Source organism: Arthroderma uncinatum (assembly GCF_011692745.1).
Source record: "Arthroderma uncinatum strain CBS 119779 chromosome Unknown scaffold3, whole genome shotgun sequence".
NCBI lineage: Eukaryota > Fungi > Ascomycota > Eurotiomycetes > Onygenales > Arthrodermataceae > Arthroderma > Arthroderma uncinatum.
Genome location: NW_022983865.1, coordinates 3901363 through 3922819, shown reverse-complemented (window position 1 = coordinate 3922819; position 21457 = coordinate 3901363). Strand labels below are relative to the sequence as shown.

At 50.9% G+C, this 21457-nt stretch overlaps 7 protein-coding genes across 7 annotated transcripts; 4 read left to right on the top strand and 3 right to left on the bottom strand.

Annotated features, from left to right (window-relative positions):
- Positions 1–619: 619 nt before the first annotated feature.
- Positions 620–3618, top strand: GIQ15_04944 (uncharacterized protein; the record flags this gene model as incomplete). Its single annotated transcript, XM_033552361.1, has 6 exons — positions 620–1027; positions 1096–1185; positions 1243–1323; positions 1385–1450; positions 1503–1817; positions 1873–3618. 6 exons carry the CDS (start codon positions 620–622, stop codon positions 3616–3618), a joined length of 2706 nt encoding a protein of 901 aa, XP_033406091.1.
- A 1378-nt stretch (positions 3619–4996) lies between these two features.
- On the bottom strand, positions 4997–6583 carry GIQ15_04943 (uncharacterized protein; the record flags this gene model as incomplete). The annotated part of the gene is made up of 1 exon (XM_033552360.1): positions 4997–6583. One exon carries the CDS (start codon positions 6581–6583, stop codon positions 4997–4999), a length of 1587 nt encoding a protein of 528 aa, XP_033406090.1.
- Positions 6584–9173: 2590 nt separating this feature from the next.
- GIQ15_04942 (uncharacterized protein) lies at positions 9174–10887 on the top strand (the record flags this gene model as incomplete). Its single annotated transcript, XM_033552359.1, has 2 exons — positions 9174–9915; positions 10031–10887. 2 exons carry the CDS (start codon positions 9174–9176, stop codon positions 10885–10887), a joined length of 1599 nt encoding a protein of 532 aa, XP_033406089.1.
- A 1603-nt stretch (positions 10888–12490) lies between these two features.
- On the top strand, positions 12491–13609 carry GIQ15_04941 (3-oxoacyl-acyl-carrier-protein reductase; the record flags this gene model as incomplete). The annotated part of the gene is made up of 4 exons (XM_033552358.1): positions 12491–12615; positions 12670–12701; positions 12759–13089; positions 13153–13609. The coding sequence occupies 4 exons, from the start codon at positions 12491–12493 to the stop codon at positions 13607–13609; spliced, it is 945 nt and encodes a 314-aa protein (XP_033406088.1).
- Positions 13610–13817: 208 nt separating this feature from the next.
- GIQ15_04940 (uncharacterized protein) lies at positions 13818–15253 on the bottom strand (the record flags this gene model as incomplete). Its single annotated transcript, XM_033552357.1, has 3 exons — positions 13818–14640; positions 14699–15103; positions 15213–15253. The coding sequence occupies 3 exons, from the start codon at positions 15251–15253 to the stop codon at positions 13818–13820; spliced, it is 1269 nt and encodes a 422-aa protein (XP_033406087.1).
- A 1218-nt stretch (positions 15254–16471) lies between these two features.
- GIQ15_04939 (DENN domain-containing protein) lies at positions 16472–20248 on the top strand (the record flags this gene model as incomplete). Its single annotated transcript, XM_033552356.1, has 5 exons — positions 16472–16548; positions 16892–17051; positions 17169–17726; positions 17780–18799; positions 18869–20248. The coding sequence occupies 5 exons, from the start codon at positions 16472–16474 to the stop codon at positions 20246–20248; spliced, it is 3195 nt and encodes a 1064-aa protein (XP_033406086.1).
- A 466-nt stretch (positions 20249–20714) lies between these two features.
- Positions 20715–21302, bottom strand: GIQ15_04938 (uncharacterized protein; the record flags this gene model as incomplete). The annotated part of the gene is made up of 4 exons (XM_033552355.1): positions 20715–20769; positions 20897–21042; positions 21101–21213; positions 21272–21302. The coding sequence occupies 4 exons, from the start codon at positions 21300–21302 to the stop codon at positions 20715–20717; spliced, it is 345 nt and encodes a 114-aa protein (XP_033406085.1).
- Positions 21303–21457: the final 155 nt, after the last annotated feature.

Here is a 21457-nt window from a genome sequence, read left to right as displayed (position 1 = left end):
TTTTTCTCACCTCACTTTGACCCTCCTCACAACATCATTCCCCTCTCTCATCCTCTGCATCTTCACTCTCTACAGCTTTACAGCTCTGTCAAGTCTCACGTCCAAACCTGTTATCAAGCCTTCAAGCCTTTTATCACGTCTATCAAGTTCCATATCACGTCTGTCAAGTCTCATATCACGTCGTCAAGACTCATATCACTCTGTCAAGACTCATATCACGTCTCTCAAGACTGTTACTTCTCTTATTACACCCCTCCTTGACCATCTCAACAGCTTTAAAGCTCTGTCAGGCCTTCTATCAACCTCATATCACGTCTATCAAGACCTCAGGCCTCGTTTATCTCCTCCAACATCTCAGTAGCTTTAAAGCTCTGTCAACCTCATCACGTCCAGAAAAACCGTCTATCAAGACTCAAACCTCCACGTCTATCAAGACGCCAGACCTTACCTCGTCTCTCCTCCTTGACTATCTCAGCTTTAAAGCTCTAGCAAGCCTCCACGTCTATCAAGACTTCTACCACGCGTGTCACTCCTATTGTGTCCTATATCGCGTCCTCCATCACATCCTCTCTTCTCCCCTTCTCAAGAGCACATACTACCCTCACATCACCTTATTACAATGGATTCCTCCGACCAGATGGAATGGGAGCCTACCTTACCCCTCCAAACCCTTCTTCCACAACAGATTCTAACTGCTCAGCGCGAGCGACTTCTTGCTATCACAGGTCGACGCATCATGGGATTGACATATCCTAGCACCGCAAGCTCACACCGACCAACCCTGACCAGACGTATCCTGGAAAGGAGCTCTCCCAGGAGACAATGGAACAGAATCCTTGCCAGCGTCGATGCCAGCAATGGAGGAACGCAAAAGGAAACAGACGGCGATGCTGTAGACCTTTCCTTGACCCTGAACATGGTATCTCCTCCGGTAACGCCACGAAAACGCGTTATCGAAGAGGTCGACGAGCCAGAGCAGTATGAAGACCGCTTCTCGAGACCAGAAGCACACACATCTGCCCCAAATGTATGTTCTTTACTCTCATTCTCTTTATATCTCGCCCAGTGCGAGTGCTTACACGCGTATCCGTCCAGGTCATCGATTCACCGAATGACATTTCGATGGAAGATGTGTTCACCCCTCCCTCAGCTACGCAAACTCGGCCGGTCATTTGGCCTCAAGCTGTGAGTCTTCTCTTTTTTATATATTCTGCACTTTGACTAACATATATTTATTTTCAGGATACCCAAGCTGTTCAAGAAGCCACGTTCATAATGGGATCTGTCGGCCTCAGGAGCCCTGTTAGTCCCAGAACAGAGAACGTAAGTCCCAACTCCAAGTCTCATCATTGTGTCTTCTCAGATACTAACATTCTTCACCTAGCGTCCAAACTGGTTCGAGCTTCGCGAACAAGCTGAGGGAGGGGTCGTTGGGGGTGTCACGGAGACCGTAAGTGGACGTCTTCTATCATTAAATCAATATTTGCTAATATCTCCTCCAGAGCCGTTCCGACGTACCACTGCAAGTCGAAAGTCCAAGCCACGGGGCTTTCGATGGCAAGTTCCTTCTTCCGCATATCCCAGGTAGCTGGCCACTGTCCCCGCCAAGTTCACCAGCAGCGGTGCCAGCAAGCCTGCCCGTCCAGCCCTCCGCGCTCCAGGAGGCGCAGGACGCTCCTCCATCACCAACTTCTCGAGCCAGAGGGTTTCTGATGGCGGGGGGCGTATCTCACGCCGGCCCGGGAAGAAGGACAGTGGTGCCACGTCCGGCTGATGTCCCGATGACATCCCTGGAGCCCGAGTCCTCCTTGTCAGAGGTAAGTTACACCTCAAAGTGCATATATATCTCGTTTATACTGACCTTTTTATTAGACGACAGGGGGCCTTCGGTCCCTTTGCGACTTGCCAAATTTCGTATTGGACTTCTGGGGCAAATGGGTCGTACAGACGCGGGCCAAAGTCGTTCAAACAGTGAAGAGAAGGGCTGTAGGTGTCTGGACGCCTCAGACTTCTCGCGCTTCCCCCCGTGCTGTCGCCCACCCCCGACGCGAAGTCGATACGAAACGCGACAAGAAGCTCTTGGGCATGAGCATGGAGCAGCGACGTGCATTCCGCATCCAAGAGAAGCGGATACAAAGAAAGAAAGCGACGGTCCCAGTCGCTCAAGAGCTTCGCACGCCTGAAGTGAAGCCAATGCCGTTCGCTGCTCCTGCTCCTGTCCAGTTAGCCCAGCGAGGACAACCTCTCCGCCAACGATCGAAGCTCTCCAAAAGCTCGATCAATAAAATCAAGCCGCCAACGCCTGGTCAAGTCATTGCACCAGGCCGCGTTACCAAACAACGCAAAGTGCGGTCGGCGAGGGAGTCCTCGGAATTGAGGATACTGCGTCCAGGTGTCCTTCGAGACATGTCGGACAAGGAGAGGATTTGGAGAGTCCAACAGATGAACTTGGATTTTGTAACATCATCCCGGCCAGCCCAAGTTCTCGCGCCTGAGCCACAAGAAACAGTGTCACCCGTCGCGCCAGTGACACCAGTGCTCAGGGAGACCTCCGAACCTCCGCCACCTCCTAGTGCTTCGGAACCCCAAATTTCGCCTGGATCGTGTATCAAAAGGCCATCATCTGCCGTGGGTACGACTCCCATTGATGAACCTCCTAGAGGTGAATCGTATGATGGCTATGCACAGAGACCAGGCGAACCAAGCGCTAGGAGAGTACACTGGCATCTAGCCAGCACTCCACTCGGACAACCGGTTGTTGACATCCGCGTCTACGACCCCAGCGCTCCAGTTAGACCAACACTGCGAGACGGGGAGGACGACAGTCAACAGCCGGCCCGCGCAACTATTGACGACAAATCACCAGAGGGACCGTTCATTAAGCCCCTCAGCAGCAAATGGGACTCGCGTCTCGCTGCCGAGATGGCCCTTCCTGACTACCGTCAGGTTGGGACCACAATCTCTGGTGATCCCCTGACCCGTAAGGATTTTGCGACATGCTACACCCCGTTAGCGTGGCTCAATGACGAGGTGATAAATGCATACCTCGCAATAATCCTTGACTACGCTCGAAGGGCTTCGGGCAGTTCAGGGCGGCATCGGGAGCCCAAATACCACGCCTTCAACTCGTTCTTCTACTCTAGCCTCAGGGACAGAGGCTATGAGTCCGTACGGCGTTGGGCTTCCCGGGCCAAGATTGGGGGTTCAGCCTTGTTGGGGGTAGAGATGGTTCTCATCCCTATCCACAACCAAGCGCATTGGACCCTCATGGTCGTCAAACCGAAGGCTCGAACCATCGAGTACTTCGATTCCCTTGGAGGCGCCTCACGAGCTCATGTGAGCCGAGTGAAGGAATGGCTCCAAGGCGAGTTGCGCGACCTCTTCAAAGAAGAGGAATGGCGGGTTCTCCGGACAGACTCTCCACAACAGGACAACGGCAGCGACTGTGGGGTGTTCCTCCTAACCACTGCTAAGATGGCGGTGTTAGGCTTGCCCCTTTCATATGGGGCGAGAGACATTCCCACGATCCGTAAGAGGATCGTTGCCGAAATCCTCAATGGAGGTTTCGAAGGAGATTTCGACCCGAAAGTCGAGTTCCCTGTCAGATCTAGGTTGTAAATTGCCTGGTACCTGATCACAGCTCTTCCTGGAGGGAAAGAAGTCGAACCTGCTCCCGAGTGTGGTGGCGTTGAGGTGACGAGAATTTTGCTTAGGATTCATTTCCTCCGCGCGTCCATGCCCAACTTCTTCGGGGGCTCAGGGTGTGACTGTCCGATTATGGCGAAGAGGTTGGCTTTCGCATTCCTGGCAGTCGGGTCTCTGGCCCACTGTCGAGGGTGTGTAATTGTCTTCTTTCCTAGCCATTTTAGTTCAGTACGCTGCCAAGCATGTTTCTCGTCCCTCATCCTTCAGTATCCCAATTCTAGCTGGCGAGCATCCGCGAGGGCCCGAGGGTGAAAAGACTCTTATGGCAAAGGTACGGCAGAGACGACTACCAGGTACGCTCCTAGAGCCATTAAATCCTGTGTAGGCCTTGCAAGGCACGCTCTTTTGAGCCATTAAGACCTGCATAGGCGACTTTGAGGTACGCTCTTAGAGCCATTAAATCCTCCATAGTCAACGTCGATGCCAGTTGCCGATGCCAGGAGAACAGAACTAACCAGAATGCATTTGTGGAGTTTGGACTGGAGTTCTGCGATCCAAAAATTTTTACATACATATTGGAGTTGGAGTTTGGAAAAGGATTAGGATTGTTTCCGCATGGATATGCGGGTTTTGTTTAATCATGGGCGGCGTTATGGCTACGGCCATTAATCTTTTTTTTTTGCGCGCGTTTAGCCTGGAGTTGGTTGGATTGTGTTTTGATTTTGGTTTCTTTTTTGCTATGCTTTTTTTTATGGTTGCGCTGCGGTTGTATGAATAATAGATTTGATACGGATGAGCGGAGCGTTGCTCGTTTTAGCTCTCCTGATGATTGAACTTGATGAACTGATATCAGTTCCTAATAATGAAGTCACTGGTTTATTTCTTTTTGTTATTTGGTCAGGGGATAGGGTGTATTTATAGGTCGGGAGTCTGATGGACAAGTTGGGTTTCTCTATCTATATTGCAAGATTCGATTGGCGAAGACAGAGGGAACTTCCATATCGCGTTGAGGTTGGTAGGGATATTCCACGTTAAACGGGAAACGGAAGGGAAATATTTCTAGTTCGATTTAATTCATTCACTCTATGGTAGTGCTAAACAAAGACCAACATTCAAGTCGAATAACGCAATACTCACAAAGGGGGGACTTCTGCTTCACTCGTTCACGATGCACTGGCTATAAGTAGGAACCCAAGGAAGCTGTCGTTCGACTAAGAACGCAGTATCAAAAAAAAATTCCAAACCCGCATGCAAAGAACGAAAGCAACAAAACGTATCAACATGCTAGAAGAAAACATGGGAAACGGAAACCGCTCAAACGATTTCAGGGACACCTTTGGTTTTGACTCCATCAATTCGACACACTACCCGACATTTTTTCTCTTCCTCTTCCTCTTTTCCGTTCGGTTTTGACTCCATCAATTCGACACACTACCCGACATTTTTTCTCTTCCTCTTCCTCTTTTCCGTTCGGTTTTGGCTTTGGCTTCTTGTTCTTGGGCTTGCCTTTGCCCTTACCTTTGCCCTTGCCCTTTGGTTTACCTTTACCCTTCGGGTTGCCGTTTTGTTTCTTCTTGGGACGAGCCGCACGCCTGGATGGCTGGTTGGCAGTGACTTCGTTGATATCCTCCTCTTCCTCAGCATCGTTATCGTCGCCGTAGTCTTCATAATCGTCCTCGTCGTCGTTGTCAGCACCGCGCTTTAGATTGGGGTTAAATCGAGGCTTCTTCTTCATGCCGTTGATGTCGCTGGTCTTATTGTATGCCATCTCCACCCACTCTACGCCCATATACACCGCCGATCCAACGGTCATATTCCCCGTCCATTCACCACCATCGCTCCACAGGTTAAGAATCAACATGCTCGGATTCTTCGGCACGCCGTACGTCTTCGAAAGACGGTACTCGTCGTTGAAATACCAACGGCTTATATCTGAGAACCAGTCAAGTCGGTGGTCCCCCCAGTGCGTCCAGGGAACGGATATGTCCACTTCGTCGCTCGCACAAGGTATGGCGAGGTCGGTCTTGGGATCCCAGTCTGGTTGGTTAGCGTAGCGTACTCGAGTCGGCGGGTCGTTGGTGAGGATTTCAATGTCTGATTCGTGATTTTTGCCTTGATACGTGAACATACCCGCACATGCTCCCGTAGGCGGATGGTGCGTGCGGTAGCTGGCAGGTAAAATATCATGGGACTCATCGCTCTCCGTACTTATGTTTCCATTTTTGGTATTGGGGAAATATATCCAACCTGTGTTGGCGTACAGACGTAGCCGGACACGCAGAGAGGCATGTACGATATCCGTGTCGTGTGTCTGCACTTCGGCCGTGGAGGTGTAGTTTTCCATCCGCACACTTCGAAGGACCATGTGCGTTGACTCGTCACGCTCGTCGGTGCTATTACGCACCATAAAGACGTTATCAAGCGAGTTTCTGATCGGGACGGGGAAGAGCGGCGTCCCCTTCCTGTTCCAGTTCTGAACATCCCATTCCTCTATGAAGCGACTACCAGCTAAACTAGGGTGGAATTCATTGCTGTCAGCGTTGGGGTCGTCGTCTCCTCCAGCTTCGTTGTTGCGGCCTCTCGATTCAAGTTCTGGCGTGGAATCACCGGGTATGTAGCCTGGTATATCTACATGTCCGGCTGTTCCGGCTAGTCGATGACTGGAGATATCTCTCCCTTCACGCTTTTTGTCTGCAGCCAGGCGTAGACCTTGGTCCCGGAAGTCGTAGAAACGGTGATGTTTGAAGTATCCTGGGTCATCGCCGGAGACGACATAACAGTCGCAGGGATCAGGTGGGGATTTATCGTTGAGACCTCTGGTATGGTGGCGGTTTCTCTCGTCCGTCGACGTTGGGTCAGGGGGTAATACGGTCGCCAGGGTCAACGGGAGGAGAGCGCAGAATACTCCGCTTAGGGAGAGTAGACGGAGGCTTTTCATGGTCAGAGACGTGTGGTATATGTGAAGCAGAAGAAAATCTCTCCAGGTTCAGGGAGATTTCATTGCTGTGTGTTTTTGGTTCCCCTTACCAAGGTTGGGAAGGAACCGACCAGACGTCATCATTCGTAGACTGAAACCATCGTCATAATCATAGAAGGTCGATATATCTTGTCTCGTATCTTATCAACGTATAGAGTATAAACATTCTCCATGTTTATGTGTGGTCGTAGTCTTGATTTTTGGTATAACGACTTGGAAGGGTATTATATTATTTGTTGTAAATTATTTAGCATTAACATATCTTGTCAGGATATAACGGCAACGTCACCAGTAAAGAACGTCACCATCAACTCCTCGACTGATATGATATTGGTATTGATACTATCATATATACATCCCCTATATATATGATATATGTCTACGTAGTCTCTATTTCCCTTTTCGGCCTCCGATGGCTCAAAGAGGAAAAAGGTCACGTGTCTGTCTCTTCCGGCCGGAATATAGTTAACCCGATGGTCCGCCCTTTGCCCTTTCTGCCTTGGAAAACATCCTTGACTGCAGGTTGATATGTCGATGTTACTCAATGCTCTCAGGGGGCATATATTGAACAGCCTCCCTCGAGGTGACCATCATGCGCCTTGTGACGACACACTGCATGTTCTGCAGCCTTCCCTCTTCTTCTCTGTCTGATCATGATAGGTCCATGTGTTTACTAGAGAGATTTTAACTTTCTAAACATGGCAGGAGAACCAGGGAGAACGCTGAAGACCAGATACATATACATGTATGGCCATGGCTATATTCTATGACTTATACGGTGTATCACTCTACGGCAACGATAGAGAGGCTTGTTTATTTATAACATGGAGTTCTGTCCTGTCTTGACTGTTGAAGTTGCTACTGGCCTGTCTTTGGATGAGGCTGTCCGAGTTGCGTGTGATGCCACAGCCAGCCCAACGAGACCGCCTCACCCGTACCATGGCCGATGGCTGTCGTCCTATCACCCTCACCCCGCCGTCTTATTGCTCTAGATACCCTGCCAAGTAGGCTTGATACCCAAACCAGACCATACCATAGAGGAAGACCGTGACGACAGCGGAGTCAACGATATATTAAGAGATCGAGATCGTCTCGCTGAGCCTCATCGTCGATGCTCAGCCTTACCCAGTGGCGACCTTCTCGGCCCGACCGGATGGACACCCATGCATCGGGTAGGACCTCGATCCAGAGCTTCCCATGTCCCTGGCAGCTCCGTGACGGAGATTAATCTGGAATCGAGATGGACTGGACTCGATGAGTTTCAACCACATGACTCATATTATCAACTCCGGGCCTGGACCTGCCCTGAGATGGCGGCGTTTTAAGCCTGGCGACGATGTGCTAGTTCCAACGCCATGGATCTGGCTATCCACAGCTCCTATCGCTGGTCTGGACGTGATGATGATGAATAGTGATGCTCTCGCTTCACGCGTTGTCGTACTCTAGTCACAGTTCGAGGGTAGAGGTGTAACGTAATCCATCTATTTATTTCTCATGATTCATCCTGTCGTCCTGTCGCCCTGTTCTCGCCTATCATCTCGTCGCTGTATGGACTGTAACTGACGTGTAGAAGGATGACTCGACGCGCCGAAGCACGAAGAAGTCACGCAGTCATGTGTCACGTCATGTGCCGGTCATGTGCTGGTCATGTGCTGGTCATGTGTCGATCTGGTCTCAGGTCATGTGCCGTCCACCCACCCTTCTTGCTGGAGTTGGCCATGGTAAAATACCGTCACGCCACTAGTGCATACACTAGCGCCGATTAAAGGTGATACCGCCATTTGACCCACTCGGAACCGTAGGGCTGGTTTTGACCAATCGCAAGGAGCCCTCAGCCCTACGCGCCAATCGCGTAGGGCCTGGTGGGTCCCCCTGGATCTCACGGCCCACCCCTGATGTCAGGCTGCGTTTGATCATCGTTTGCTTATTCTGTCTATACACTATCTTTGTCTTTCCACGACTTGTTCAACATGGTCAAACAGAGCAGATAGCAGCGATGCTCTCTCTCCCGTCTCTACAGAGTATATCCATCTCTACATCTACGACTATGTCTTAAGATGGCGGAGGATGGAGGATGGAAGGATGCTCCGTCATGGTGAGGGGGTTTGATGTGCCACGGCGGCGCCGGGTGATGCAGGCGAGCGACCTCGTATCCAAGTTGGCGCCACGTAACTTGGCGTTGGAAGTGACTGCCGCTTCGGGACTAGCGCGCGCTACGCTGGCACAGGCCACCCCTGCCCATCCAGTTTTCTTTCATGCTTTGCGTGGAGTTTCATAGGAAGGCTGACTGCCGCCGCCCCTACTCCCTTCTCCCATACTCCTGAAGACACATACAGACACCATCGACATCGACATCAACATCAACACTATCGTTTGAACAGACGATATCATCGACTTGATGGACATACCGGTTTAGACTTCACCCACACAATAATATAACCCGATTGTCACGATGGATCTGTTGTCTTGTATGGTCTAGGAGCGGACGGTTTCCAGCCTATGTCGAAGTCTTCGACATATCGTCCATGAACACCGCCATCCGCTATTGACCATGACCACCATCACCACCGAACGAAGCCCAGTGCTCCTGAGAGCAACGAGCATGACGGGGGGTAGCCCCCGGTTGTCCCTGAAGCGCGAAATCACTCCTCCATCCGCCTCCGATCCGCAACTCCTCCATATCCACGAACGGTTAAACCAACTCGATGCAAAAGTCTTTGATCTCCGATCATCTGCCTTGACCAAGGAGTCCTATGTCGACCGTAGGAACAAGGAAGATGAGTTTCTTCGACGGGAGTTCGACCACCAGCGTGCCATCACGGCGTCCATCGAGGCCGTCGTCGGCAAGACTAGGTCGGATGTCTCTCAGCTCAAGACCCTGAAGACCGATCTCTCCTGTTTAGGGGCTGAGATCTTCCAGCTCCGTACGAGCGTCAACCACATCTCGTCAAAGGATGGTTTTCTTCATTCGGATATCACCCAGATCCGCACTCATCTAGATCAGCTCCAGCTCGACGTCCAACGTATGCATTCCGATGTATGCTCGGCAAGAATCGACGTCAGCGGTGTCCAGGCCTCCGTCAGCCAGCTCAAGATCGATCTCATGACGATGCAGAGAGATACTCGCCAGCAGTTCAAGCATATGGATCGAATTCGATTCAACTCGCTTGCAATCACCGCCCATGCTCCCATTACTCCCGTCCCAGTCATCCACGACGATGGCTCCATCAGATTTCCCGACTACTTCCCCAGAACGGTGTGGAAGTTTTGGTGCTTGAAGAAAATGAATAGGGGTGAGTGCATGTTCTCCCATGCATATTGGAATTTGTTTTTTCCGATACGTCTCTCTCCAAACCTGCAAGTAAATTAACCTTTTCTCTTTCTACCCCCTTGCAGCTCATCGTCTAGTTGAACTCGCCGAATTTTACCAGCTGGAGGGTTACCAGTACTGGAGCCGTATGGCTCTTCCTCATGAATCTGCCTTCCCCACGGACGGGTACATGAGCGATGACAGTGATTCCAGTGAGCTTCCATCGGACATCACTCGATCTGAGGCCGCACGTCTCTATCCCGAAGCCTGCCACCAGGCTCTCGCCGCCACGTTGGGTCTCGTATATTACAAGATCCGCAACGAGATGGGTGAAGGTCGTCATTCTCACCTCATGCCCGCCAACGTCGCTCCAAAACGCCACCAGGATGAAGTTGGATCCATGCACTCCTCTTCCAAGCACAGGAAGATGGCCCGTCGTTCGCAAGATGCCGTATCTCCTACCGCTGGACAAACCGGTGCTACCGTCCCTCACAAGATCGTCACGAACTACATGGCTGCTCAGACCGGTGCTGGAGATGCCAAGTCGGTTGTCTCCGAAGGCCTCGACAAGCTCGCCTGGAACATCGACCCGTCTCAGATTTCCGAGGAGACCATGTCCAAGATCTCTGATTTCGTCAAGGATGAGCCCAACGCTCTCTTCCTCCTCCAGGCTCTCGAGCGCGGCCGTATCAAGCTGCAGCCCAGCCACATGGAGCGAGGCCGCATATCTCCAACCGAAACATCCTCCAAACGAAGCTTTAGATCCGTCAGACGTGAAGCCAACGGTGCTGCGTTTCACGGTGTCGCTGAGGCTAAGAGTGATGATTTACAGAGTGAGATGAACACCGTCCCTACCGAAATCATGTCTCCTCTCTCGGCTACCAGATCGGAAATCGAACAAGATGAAGATGAAGACGGTCCGCCTTCCTCTTCTCCGCCCGAATCAAAGGAATAGCTATCAATACCATTATGGCGTTGGTGGTTATCCTGGCGTTTCCTTGCTGCATTGTTGCTGCATCGTTGCCTGATTTGTCTCTTCTTACACGACGGAAGAGGGGGTGGTCACGTTACTCATCACGTGGTGCATCGCCTCACTTTTATCAACTTCACCTCATCAACCTCCTCTACACAACATACAAACAACCCTCCATCTTCTTTAACGACATTATGACTTGACCGTCGACACTCAATGCATTTCACGGCGTTGTCACTTACATTTTACCCGGTACGGTACGGATCGGATCGGACCAGCTTCGGCTTTGGCTTTCTACGGGGCGGCTACTTTGAATTCTATCGCTTGTACACACAAGCCTCTGGACCTGGGATTGGGACTGGGATGGGAATTACATTGCATTCATGGATGGCATGGCTCGGATGGTTTAGGAGTTTCGTTCATACCCTGGACATCCAAACGTTTAACTCACCACCTACCCATCTCACTCGATGCTCAACGACAACCTCCCTCTCCCGCCTCGGTCTCGCAAACCCGCTAAATTTATCAACATTATATCAACCCTCCTATAACCCGCAAGTACATACTCACTTACCCTGATCCTTCAACCTGATAATCTAGACATTAGCGTCCCCATACTTACTATACCCCCACCATATCCTTCTTATATCTTCCCCATCTACCGTTGTCTTTTTGGTGTTTTCGGATTGGCGAATGGAATATCTGTTTGTAAATAACTATCATTATCGTGATAGGTATTTTAGTCTTATTTACTTATTACTTCTATACCTCGTTGCTTGTCGTGGGCCGTAAGTTCGATATATGATGTATGTCCAGAGTAGGTCGTCCTTAACCATGGCGTCCCTAAGTGGATGGTACCGTGGTTCATACAAGGTTAATGGCTACTCCCGTGAGGTGTCTCCCACTCTATGCTAGGTATATGCCACATAGTATCTGCGTGGTCGACAGCAGCCTTCATAGACATACTACATCGCTACTTGGGTCATAGTTGCGTGTCGTCCTCTTTCACGCTGTTTCCTGTGTTATCTCCTAGGTGTAGATATGGAGCATTGTTTTTGGCATTCTATATACCCAACGTTTAGAGGCAGAGATGATAAACGCGTTGTTACTTGGATTTATTTCTTATTTGCTCTTTCAGGTCTTATACATAGGTTGTCCTTTGGTTGCGTTCGTGCATCCAGCATTTATACCCTGATAGATAGGTGCATGACGTCATTTTTTTCGTTATCTATAACCATTCCATCCACCTGTCAACTAACCGTATCATCGTAATAAGATATCTAAGAATCAGCTAGAATGCTAACAGCACGAGTATATTCACTCTTCAGTCGTAGAATCTCAAAGTCCATGGACAAAAAGGTAGAATACTGCATTACATAATCCATGTTTGCCATGTTTGCCAACTCTGGACCTCGGAACTTTGGAGCCAACACAGCCGAACAACTGTACAAATAGCCGCCTATGGGCTGTTGTCGTTTGCTATAAGGATGGCATAGCCCAGAGCGATTGTTCATAGTGTGTGGAATATTATACACTCTGTTTCTACCATAAATAAACCCGTGTCTCAGTTTGCTCCTCGTACGCCATGTCGGCCGTTGCCAAAAAGCGACTGCAAGCTATCAGTCAGCAGCTCGTGGAAGGAATCCCGGATGCTGGCGAGTTTGAGAACATCCCTAGAATTCGGGAGGTTGCTCAGGACTCGCTTGAGCCGTAGGTTACACATTGATTCTCAGATGGCTAGAGGCTGATGAATTATCTTTATAGGAGAGTCAAGGGTAAAGTCGTCATTATAACTGGTACGCTATCTCCGCCAATATTCAAGTTGATTGCCTGCTAACGTTCTCTGCTTCAAGGAACGAATTCACCGATCGGCATCGGACGAGCAACTGCCCACCAGTATGCCCGCAATGGCGCCAAGGCAATCTATATCTGCGACTTTGCAAACACACATCTCGACGTACACAAACGGGAGATAGAATCCTTATATCCGGGCGTCGACGTTCATATAAGACAGTTCGACGCTGGAGACGAGGAGCAGGTGAAGAAGGTTGTTGACGACGTTATGGAGAAGTATGGCCGCCTGGATATCATGTTTGCCAACGCGGGGATCGTGGGAGCCCCAAAGTTATTTACTGAGGTTACGGGAGATGAATTTATGAAGACCATGGATACGAATGCTAAGGGGTATGTCTTCCCTCCCTCTATCCATTAGTGTAGTTACTTACGGGATCTATTTGCCACCCAAAGCCCCTTTCTAGCTACTAAATACGCTTCCGTGGCCATGAAGAAGACCTCCGCTTCCAAACCATATCCGGCCGGAAGTATCATACTGACAGCCTCCGTTGCCGGTTTGCGGTCCAACGCTGGCTCAACAGACTACTCCGCTAGTAAAGCGGCTGTCATCTCGCTCGCACAAACATGTTCCTTCCAGCTGAGTGGTTCCGGCATTCGCGTCAACGCCATATGTCCTGGGGTGGTAGAGACGGGCATGACGAAAGCGATGTATGACCAGGCGCGAAGCAGGGGGACAGAGAAGAAGATTGGACAGTTGAATCCGTTGATGAGAGGGGCCGTGTCCGATGAGATAGCCCGTGTGGCGCTGTTCTTGGGTAGTGACGAGAGTAGCTATGTCAACGGGCAGGCGTGGGCCGTCTGTGGAGGTTTGAGTGCGGGACATCCGTTTGTGCCTGGGAAGTTAGCCTAGGGACAGGAGTATATTTCTTTTACGACTATCTTTCAGCGGTATATAAGCGCCTTTTCTAAGAATGGGTGGGTCAAATAAAATGACAGATTCGGGATATGGATTATATTGCTCACTGGAAGCAAAGCGTTGAATATAGTATGGCCGACTCCGGTCAGATGCGCCCTTTATATTTATATCAAAACATAAAACCCAGATCGTGGGGCCAACCTCATTCAAAATATGACGCAACGTTGGTTTCCAAATCCTTTCTCAGCACTTCCATAACCTTTAATGCATTGACCTCGGCCAGCTTCTTCGCTTCTTCGCTTTCTTCCTCTTCATCCACTTCTCCCTCTTCCCCGGAACCCTCGGCTTCCTTGCCGTCCCCGTATTGAGTTATATACTGATCTTCCAGCAAGTATATATCTCCTGGTAGTTCATTCGGGGCGTGCTCAAGGGCGTAGAAGGTGGGGAACTCAAGAACTGTTTTCCCACGAAGGACGTCACCTAACGCCATTGATTGGTCTGTTATCGGTATAAGGACTGGAACTTTGGCGCACGTTTGTGGCCGGTGAAGGTAGATGTGTAGTTTCGAACGAGCAGCATCGCTGGGTGAAGGGTTATCTTTAGGTGTAGCTAGAGGCGTAGGGGTTAGTAGGGGTTCCGGGAGCGATACAGGGAGTGGTTCGCTTTCGACACTTGTCGATTGTGGCAGTGGCTCTGGGCTCAGTGTCCAAGTCGAAGATACATCATCTGGCAGTGTATCAATATCTGCTTCGCCATCATTGACACACTCAACCAGGCCAGCTTTATTTGTGTCTTCTTCCTCTGCAACTGTAGGTTCTGCCTTTGTAGCTTTCCCCGTGGACAGCTTCCTCTTTTTCGTAGGCCGTTCCGCTACCTTCTCATCTCCACGGCCACTATAGCCTAGCTCCTTCGTCAGCGGGAGCCGTGCAAGCGCTGTTCCAACACTAGCGGTGACAAGACACTTGGAGATCGTCTTCTGGCAGCCGGGGAATATCCACTCAACCGCCCAATTAAGGCATTTTTGTCTAATGAGGCAAATAAGTAAGCATAATTTCACTCCGTAAAACAGCTTGATAAACTTACTTCTTATGCCAATGGGAAGAATTCTGCTTGTTCCGTGTCATCCCCTTCGGAGCCTTGACGATACACACGCCACTCTTCTCTAAGCCACGCTGCAGCGGCACCTCGCCTCTGGCAAAGTCGTTCCGCCTCTTTGCCTTGCCCCCGTGGACATCGACGCCGGTGTCCAAGTCGATCCCCCGCTTTTCGGCATCGACTTCAGCGCGCTCAAGAGACCGCTCTATCCCTGTGATGAAATTGAAGTCCTTGTCGAATGCAGCAGGGGTTGCTAACTCGTTTCGTTTAAGGTATTCAGCAGGGTCCCGGACGCCAGAACATTGCGACCATAACTTGTGGCGTTTGGAGCAGGCGAGGGAGCAGGTGCGGCTCGCGCATCGAGGACACTTGTATTTCCGTGTATTCTCATGGCTAATCAGTTCACTATTAGCTTCATATAATCCTTCCTTTTATTAATTTTCGCCAGCTGTTTGACCGCTAATCGTGCCAGCTGTGTTGAGAATGGTGGGTTTCAACGTACCAGATTGCGCATAGCTCAGTTAGAGACGCCTCCTTGGCCATCGTGATATCAGTCTCTTGGTAGTGCTAGCCTTGACACCATCAAATATCCCGACATTCGCTTCTCCCGCATCTCATTCGCTTTTCATCCGTTTCTCCAAGTTGCTCGAGAGAAAAAAAATCGATGAGCTCATAATTATCATAATTATCGGCGGAACCGGAAGAACAGTTGTTCCCTTATCGATAAGGGCTTATCTAATCCTGACGTTTTCTCTTCAGGGGCAACGAAAAGATGCGAGAATGCATGATAGAAGAGCGAGTCTGGCCTCGCTGGAATCTAAAATAGATGTTATTAAAATAGACAATACGGAGCAAAAAGTGAGCTGTGTCGTCCGGGGAGGCCCTGGGCCTGGGCAGCTGGGCGTTAACGATGCTTGCTCGATCGACTCGTTTCAGATGTAACTTGGAAGCGGAGCCAGCAAGAGCTGACGATTTTCATCTCAGTCAAACAGCGGCCTTTCTTGAGCGTCGTTTGTATATTAATGAAAGGGGTCCGCAGTAGGGATATTGGAATTCTCCCTTTCGTCCTTTTCGCCTCAATCATCCCACTCCACACGTGCCGGGTGCTATATGACGGGGGCAACTATCACCCATGGAGAAGCCAGCCGTAACTATAACCGGTATGTCCCCAGAAAAACAGCCCTGGGTGGCTTTTTGGCTCGCTTCTGGCGTCTGGCTATGTGGCCATCTGGCTTCTGGCTTTTACCAGCCTGCGGAAGCTCCGCGTTCCACGATGTGGCAGATTGCTGAGTGGACCAGGGATCATCGGGGTTAATCTGAGCAATGTGAGCAGTAACAAAAGTCGGACGGTTGATACGTTATAATTTCCTGTGCTGTCCGACCGGTAGGCCGTGGCTCGAACTGATAACGGTCGCGTATCGACCTGGTCCGTCGCCGTCCTCCCCTGGGGCGCATTGTTGCTGTGATGGATTTCCGTTGTCCTGCAGTAGCCCCCTGCTCCCCTGCTCCCTGCTTCTCTACTCCTTGCTCATTGCTCCCTGCTACCCCTGTTCCCTCCCAAGCTTGCCCTTGACCACAACTGGAGAGGAGCCCCGGCAGCGTTGAGCCCATGTTCCTGACTAGCCCTCCGCCCCGATTGGCGAGCATTGGTGCAATTGCAGTAGTGCGGCGTCCGTGGGGCAGCCCTCGAGTTCGCCAGTGGCCCAGTGGACTGCTCACCGGTTGCCTATTCGCCGTCGTCTTCCTCTCCCTGGCAGCAAGATGGCCGAGAGTTCTGGTCTAAAAGTCCGTGGTGAAACCCTCGGGCCAATCCGTGATGCTGGAAATTTGAGCGGGAGGTAGGACTGGCACCTTCATGTTGGGCTAAACCTCCAGCTGGCTGTCATCGAGGAGAGCCCCAGGGAGCTTTCGGGTTAGCCTGCTGCTTATAGTGCCGTCCAGGTCGAAATCCTCTCTCCACTGCCCTCCCCCTGGCCGCGGCGCTCAGTCGATGCCCCTGACCCTTGTTCGTGCGTCCTTTCTCCTCGATTTCCAGTTTCGCCGTCCGTTTTCTGCTCGTTTCTTCATAATTATCCCTTCGTTGCATCGGTGACCAGTGGTGTTTGTTGTCTTATCTTCCGCTCTCACACATCATGGCTGGCGGGTGCTGAAAGATGTGTTTTCTTTCCTGATTCAATGCAGCCTGGAGCTCGCTGTGTTCATCGTTGACGGTCTACTTCAACCTGCAAATACTTCTCTCACGCATATAGCAAACGACCCCCTTACCTTCTCTCTGCCCAAGCCCGGCGAGGATCAAACAACCCCAGTTCTCCGCAGTGTTCTCGTGCATATAAGCCGTTTGGTTTCTCCGTAGACAAAAAAATCGCCGTCTGAAACGTGCCTGTATCACAAAAATTGGCCTGACTCGGAACTGTGTGTATGACCTGTCCGATCCCGATTGCATAACCATTTTTAACAGTGCTGTCTGTCTGTCTTGTCCCGCAAGGCGAACTGTGACGTTGCGGGACAGTTCGAATTTTGGGGCGTTGGATGGGATGCTGACCGCGTACAGGGAATCCGCCGCCAATTCTTTATATCGCCGCTCGCATCTGGTCTCTCAGGACACCGCAACACCTCTCCGCGAGCGAAGACAGCAGCAATGGCTCCCTCACTGCGAGAGCGCGCTTCTTTCGTGCGTCCAACTACTCGTGACCGGCCAGTGACCCGCGACCAGGCAGAGTCGCTCATGATTCCCAGCCGGACGTCGTCGCTGCACTCGAGGATCACACAGCCGATTCCCTCGACCCTGAACGTGAAGCCCGCGCAGAGGACGCCTAAGACGCTCACTCATGCGTACATGGTCTGCGGTGTTGGCCGTGAGCCGTCGCAATGGGTGAAGGCACCGCCGCCGTCGCAGGGCAAGATAGGCCATATGAAAGGAGCTGTTGGACAGTTCTGGCTCCCAGAGATCCTGGGCAGCAGTCCCAGACTCGAGCAGGATAACGAGATAGCAAAGTCCTTGCATTCTGCTATGCGAGTAAGTTGTTCTCTCGTTTTTACATATATGTATAGATAAACTGACAATGGCAGGCCTGTTTCCCTCACGATGTTGAGATATGCACTGGCAAGAACCAGCCACACTGTGTCCATCATTCGTTCGTCCTTCAGCAGGACTCGTCTCACACGCTTTACGGCATTGCTCTCAGAGTCTGGTCGCGAGCTGACGATAAGCGTGCGGAAACCATTAGGGACCTCCGCAGGAAAACTGAAACGAACTTCTACGACAATCCAGAGGAGACATACTGGATTCCTTACTGCCTGAGCTTCCTCTCTAGATACCCCCTATACAACCTCCTGGGTGACTATCTCCGTGGCATGTGGATCCATTGGAACAAGGCCACCAACCTGTTCCATGCAGAGGAGGTCTCCAGAATCCTCAGTTTCCCGGCTCCACGTCTCAACGATCTTGTGCGCATCGACATGAAGGACTATGCGCTCTGCTATCAATTCCCATCTTCGCCCACCGGGTTCCAGAACTTCGCCATGTGGCCCCTATTCTCTTGTCTGTCTATTCCTAACATCGTTGGTGTCATCGAAGCTGCCGTCTCGCCTACCCGCAGAATCATCTTCGTCAGCCACTATCCTGCTATTCTGACCGTTGCGGCCGAAACCATCCGTTACTGTGTTCGTGTGTACGAGTGGAGTGGTCTCTATAACCCCGTCGTTCACGCCAGACATGTCAAGGAGCTGGTTCAGGAACCCGGCCCCTATATCCTTGGTGTAACCACCGAATGTCGAGACCTTTTCACTGCTCCCACAGATGCATTGGTGATTGACCTGGATCGCAACTTCGTGCTGACTTCCAGCCCACCAAACATCCTCACCCAGGGCCAGAGGAGCAAGATGATCACCCGTCTTACCCAGGCTTTGGCTGGTGATGTAACTCCAAGTGGCCCACCCGCCCATCTTCGATCTGCCTACGGTGGAGGAAAGCTGATTCCCGCCGGTCAGATTATCGTTATGAGAGGAGAGATTGAGAGTGTTCAGGACCCGGAATGGTGGAACCAGGATGGCGTCATGGCCGTTATGGACCATGTCTGCGAGAAACTGGTATGTAGTGTAAAGTTCCTTGTGCGTCCCCTATACCAAGGTGAATCGAATGCTAACTGATTTTTATAGGGCCGAAATACCGGCTTGAAAGCCGTGTTTGGAGGATCTGTCAAGAAGCCGCTGATGACCAAGGTGTCCATGAGACACCTCAACGAGATTGTTCGTGAACGTAACCAGTACTCCAGAGATGCTCTAGAGGCCTGGCAAGACTTCATCAACCTCAAGGGCAGAATGGACACCGAGTTGACCAAGGTGACTAAACGCAACAATTTCCTCGTGGAGGAGCTCGAGACCTGGAAACAGCAGTTCCTCAAATTCCAGAAATTTGCCGAACAGCTCACCAAGGAAACCTCGGATCTCAAAGTCAAGATCGAGACTCACAAGCGCGAGAGTCGCCGTCTTACTAGTCTTATCGATCAGCAAAAGGACGATATCATCCGCCTTACTCTACGTCTATCTGGCACTGAGAAGCAGCGTGATGACGCACTTGAGGCTCTCGTGCTTCAGCAGGAGATTGCCGAAGAGTTGGAGCGCGAGAGGAAACGAAACGCCAAAGAGATTGCTGCCCTACAGCACACTAATACCACTCTCTTGCGTCAACGGGATGACGCTCAGCGTGTCGTTATTCACCTCCGCAGCCTCATCAACGGCCAGGCTCACCACATGGAACACATCGTCCGTTCCATCAGCACTGCACCCGAACTGTCCCAGTACATCGAGGAAGGTTACGAGCACGCTGCCGAGGACGTAGCCAACAGTGAAGAGGATGTTGTCAGCTCACTTGACTCTGCTGATAAAGCTATATCGGGCCTCAAATCTACCTCTCGCTTCGCAGGCAGCCGCTCCACCACCCCGACTGGCAGCGAAGACGTCACTTCCGACATGGAAAATCGCCTTCTAAACATCGAAAGAAGGAGACGCTCTCCCAGATTAAGCATGTCCGATGTCGCCGACAGGCACTTGCGCGACAAGACCGATGCCATTGCGGACATCATCCGCACCATCAGCGACCAGTGCGCTGCAGCCGTCGAGGGCCTACAGCTCGCCCAGGACGCTGAGTTTGACGACGTCCCCGAGCTCTCTAAGCACGGTGAAGGAGCAGGCCGCGGAGCCATTGACCTTGACCGCTCTCAACGTGGCGACGGAAGTGAGGCAGATGACAACGATGGTGCCCTCCTCAGCCCTGATGGTCGCCACTCTACCATCCCTCCTACCCCAGACCTTGTGCCTAACCGGTCAAGCACATCGATGTCGATGGCTAGTAGTTCCACAATCCAGGAGCGATCGAGTCAGCAATATGGCCCGGGCGAGATTCCCACGAAAATTGTAGAACATGATGACGAGCATGCTCACGAGACGGAGCAGGAAGATGAGAACGTCGGCTCAATGGGCAAGCAGTCCAGCGGTCATAATTATATCAGACCTAGAGCGTCGAATATTATCGCATAGATGCGATCATTCCCCTGCCCCTTTTACTTTTTCTTTTCTTCATTATACCTTTCGCACGTTTATATCTTGTATTTTCTAGCCTTGACTTGATATCGCTGTTTAGTTACCCTTATTCCCCATCTCCTTCTTTTTCGTTTCTTTCCATGTCCCCCGCGTACCCTCCTGTTTTATATATCACGTTACCCATACCTGAGATTGTACTCGTTTTCATATGTACTCTTCGCGTGCGCTTCTCTTTCGCCTTCTCTTTCTTTACCTACCTGCCTACCCTTCGAGTGGACCTCTCCCAGTCTCCTTCTTTGTCCAAAACATGTATACAACATGTACAGATATCCTTTTTTATCATGTACGCGCCCTTCATCTTCTCCACGGGCAACGTCATAGTGAGGGCTACTTGTAGCTCTCCCGCCTCCTCAAGATAGACTTAAAACCAATCTATTTAGCTGTTTTATTTCTTCTCAGCCTGTCACCCAACGGTGTCCCAATAGCTGCTCAGCTGCCCAACGATTTGCCGGATGTATCTGTAGCATCCGAGTAGCAAAATCAATTTCTGCCTCGGTTCTATCCCTTGTTTCTAGGAAAGATGTTATCGACGGAGTTTTCGTTTGAGCTACAAGAGAATCCACAACTTTGAGGTCATGGGCACACCTTGAACCGAGGAAGGTGCTAGGCCATGGTTCATCGAGACCAAACAGACGCTTCATCTTTGTCACGGACATTATTTTCCGCCGATATTCGTCCAGATCAGGCATTTTTAGATCAAGTAGTAAAGCCCGAAACCGCATCCTTAGGGACTGCGGAGAGTTAATATGCCGCTTAAAATATCATTGGGGACATTTTTACCATACTTACCAAAAGCCCTAGGTTCCAGATATCTGCAGATGGAACCCATGGCAGCTCAAGCCAAACTTCCGGGCAACGCACCGCAAACGGCTGGATAGGGAAGTCATCTGGAGCTTCGAAGACTAGTTGAAGTGTCAGTAGTTTGTATAGTTACGTCCGTCCTTTAGCGGCTCAACTTACCGTTTTCGAAATCAGCCAGCTTGACCTCCATATCAGGCTTGCCTACATTCGAAAGGAGGATATTTCTCGGCTCTATATCTGATAGAGAAACCGGAGTTCAAATATCAGCTAACCTCCCGCCGACCCTGAAGTGAGAGAACCACACATACTATATATTGTTTGGGCTGGCCGGATGAAACGCCTAAC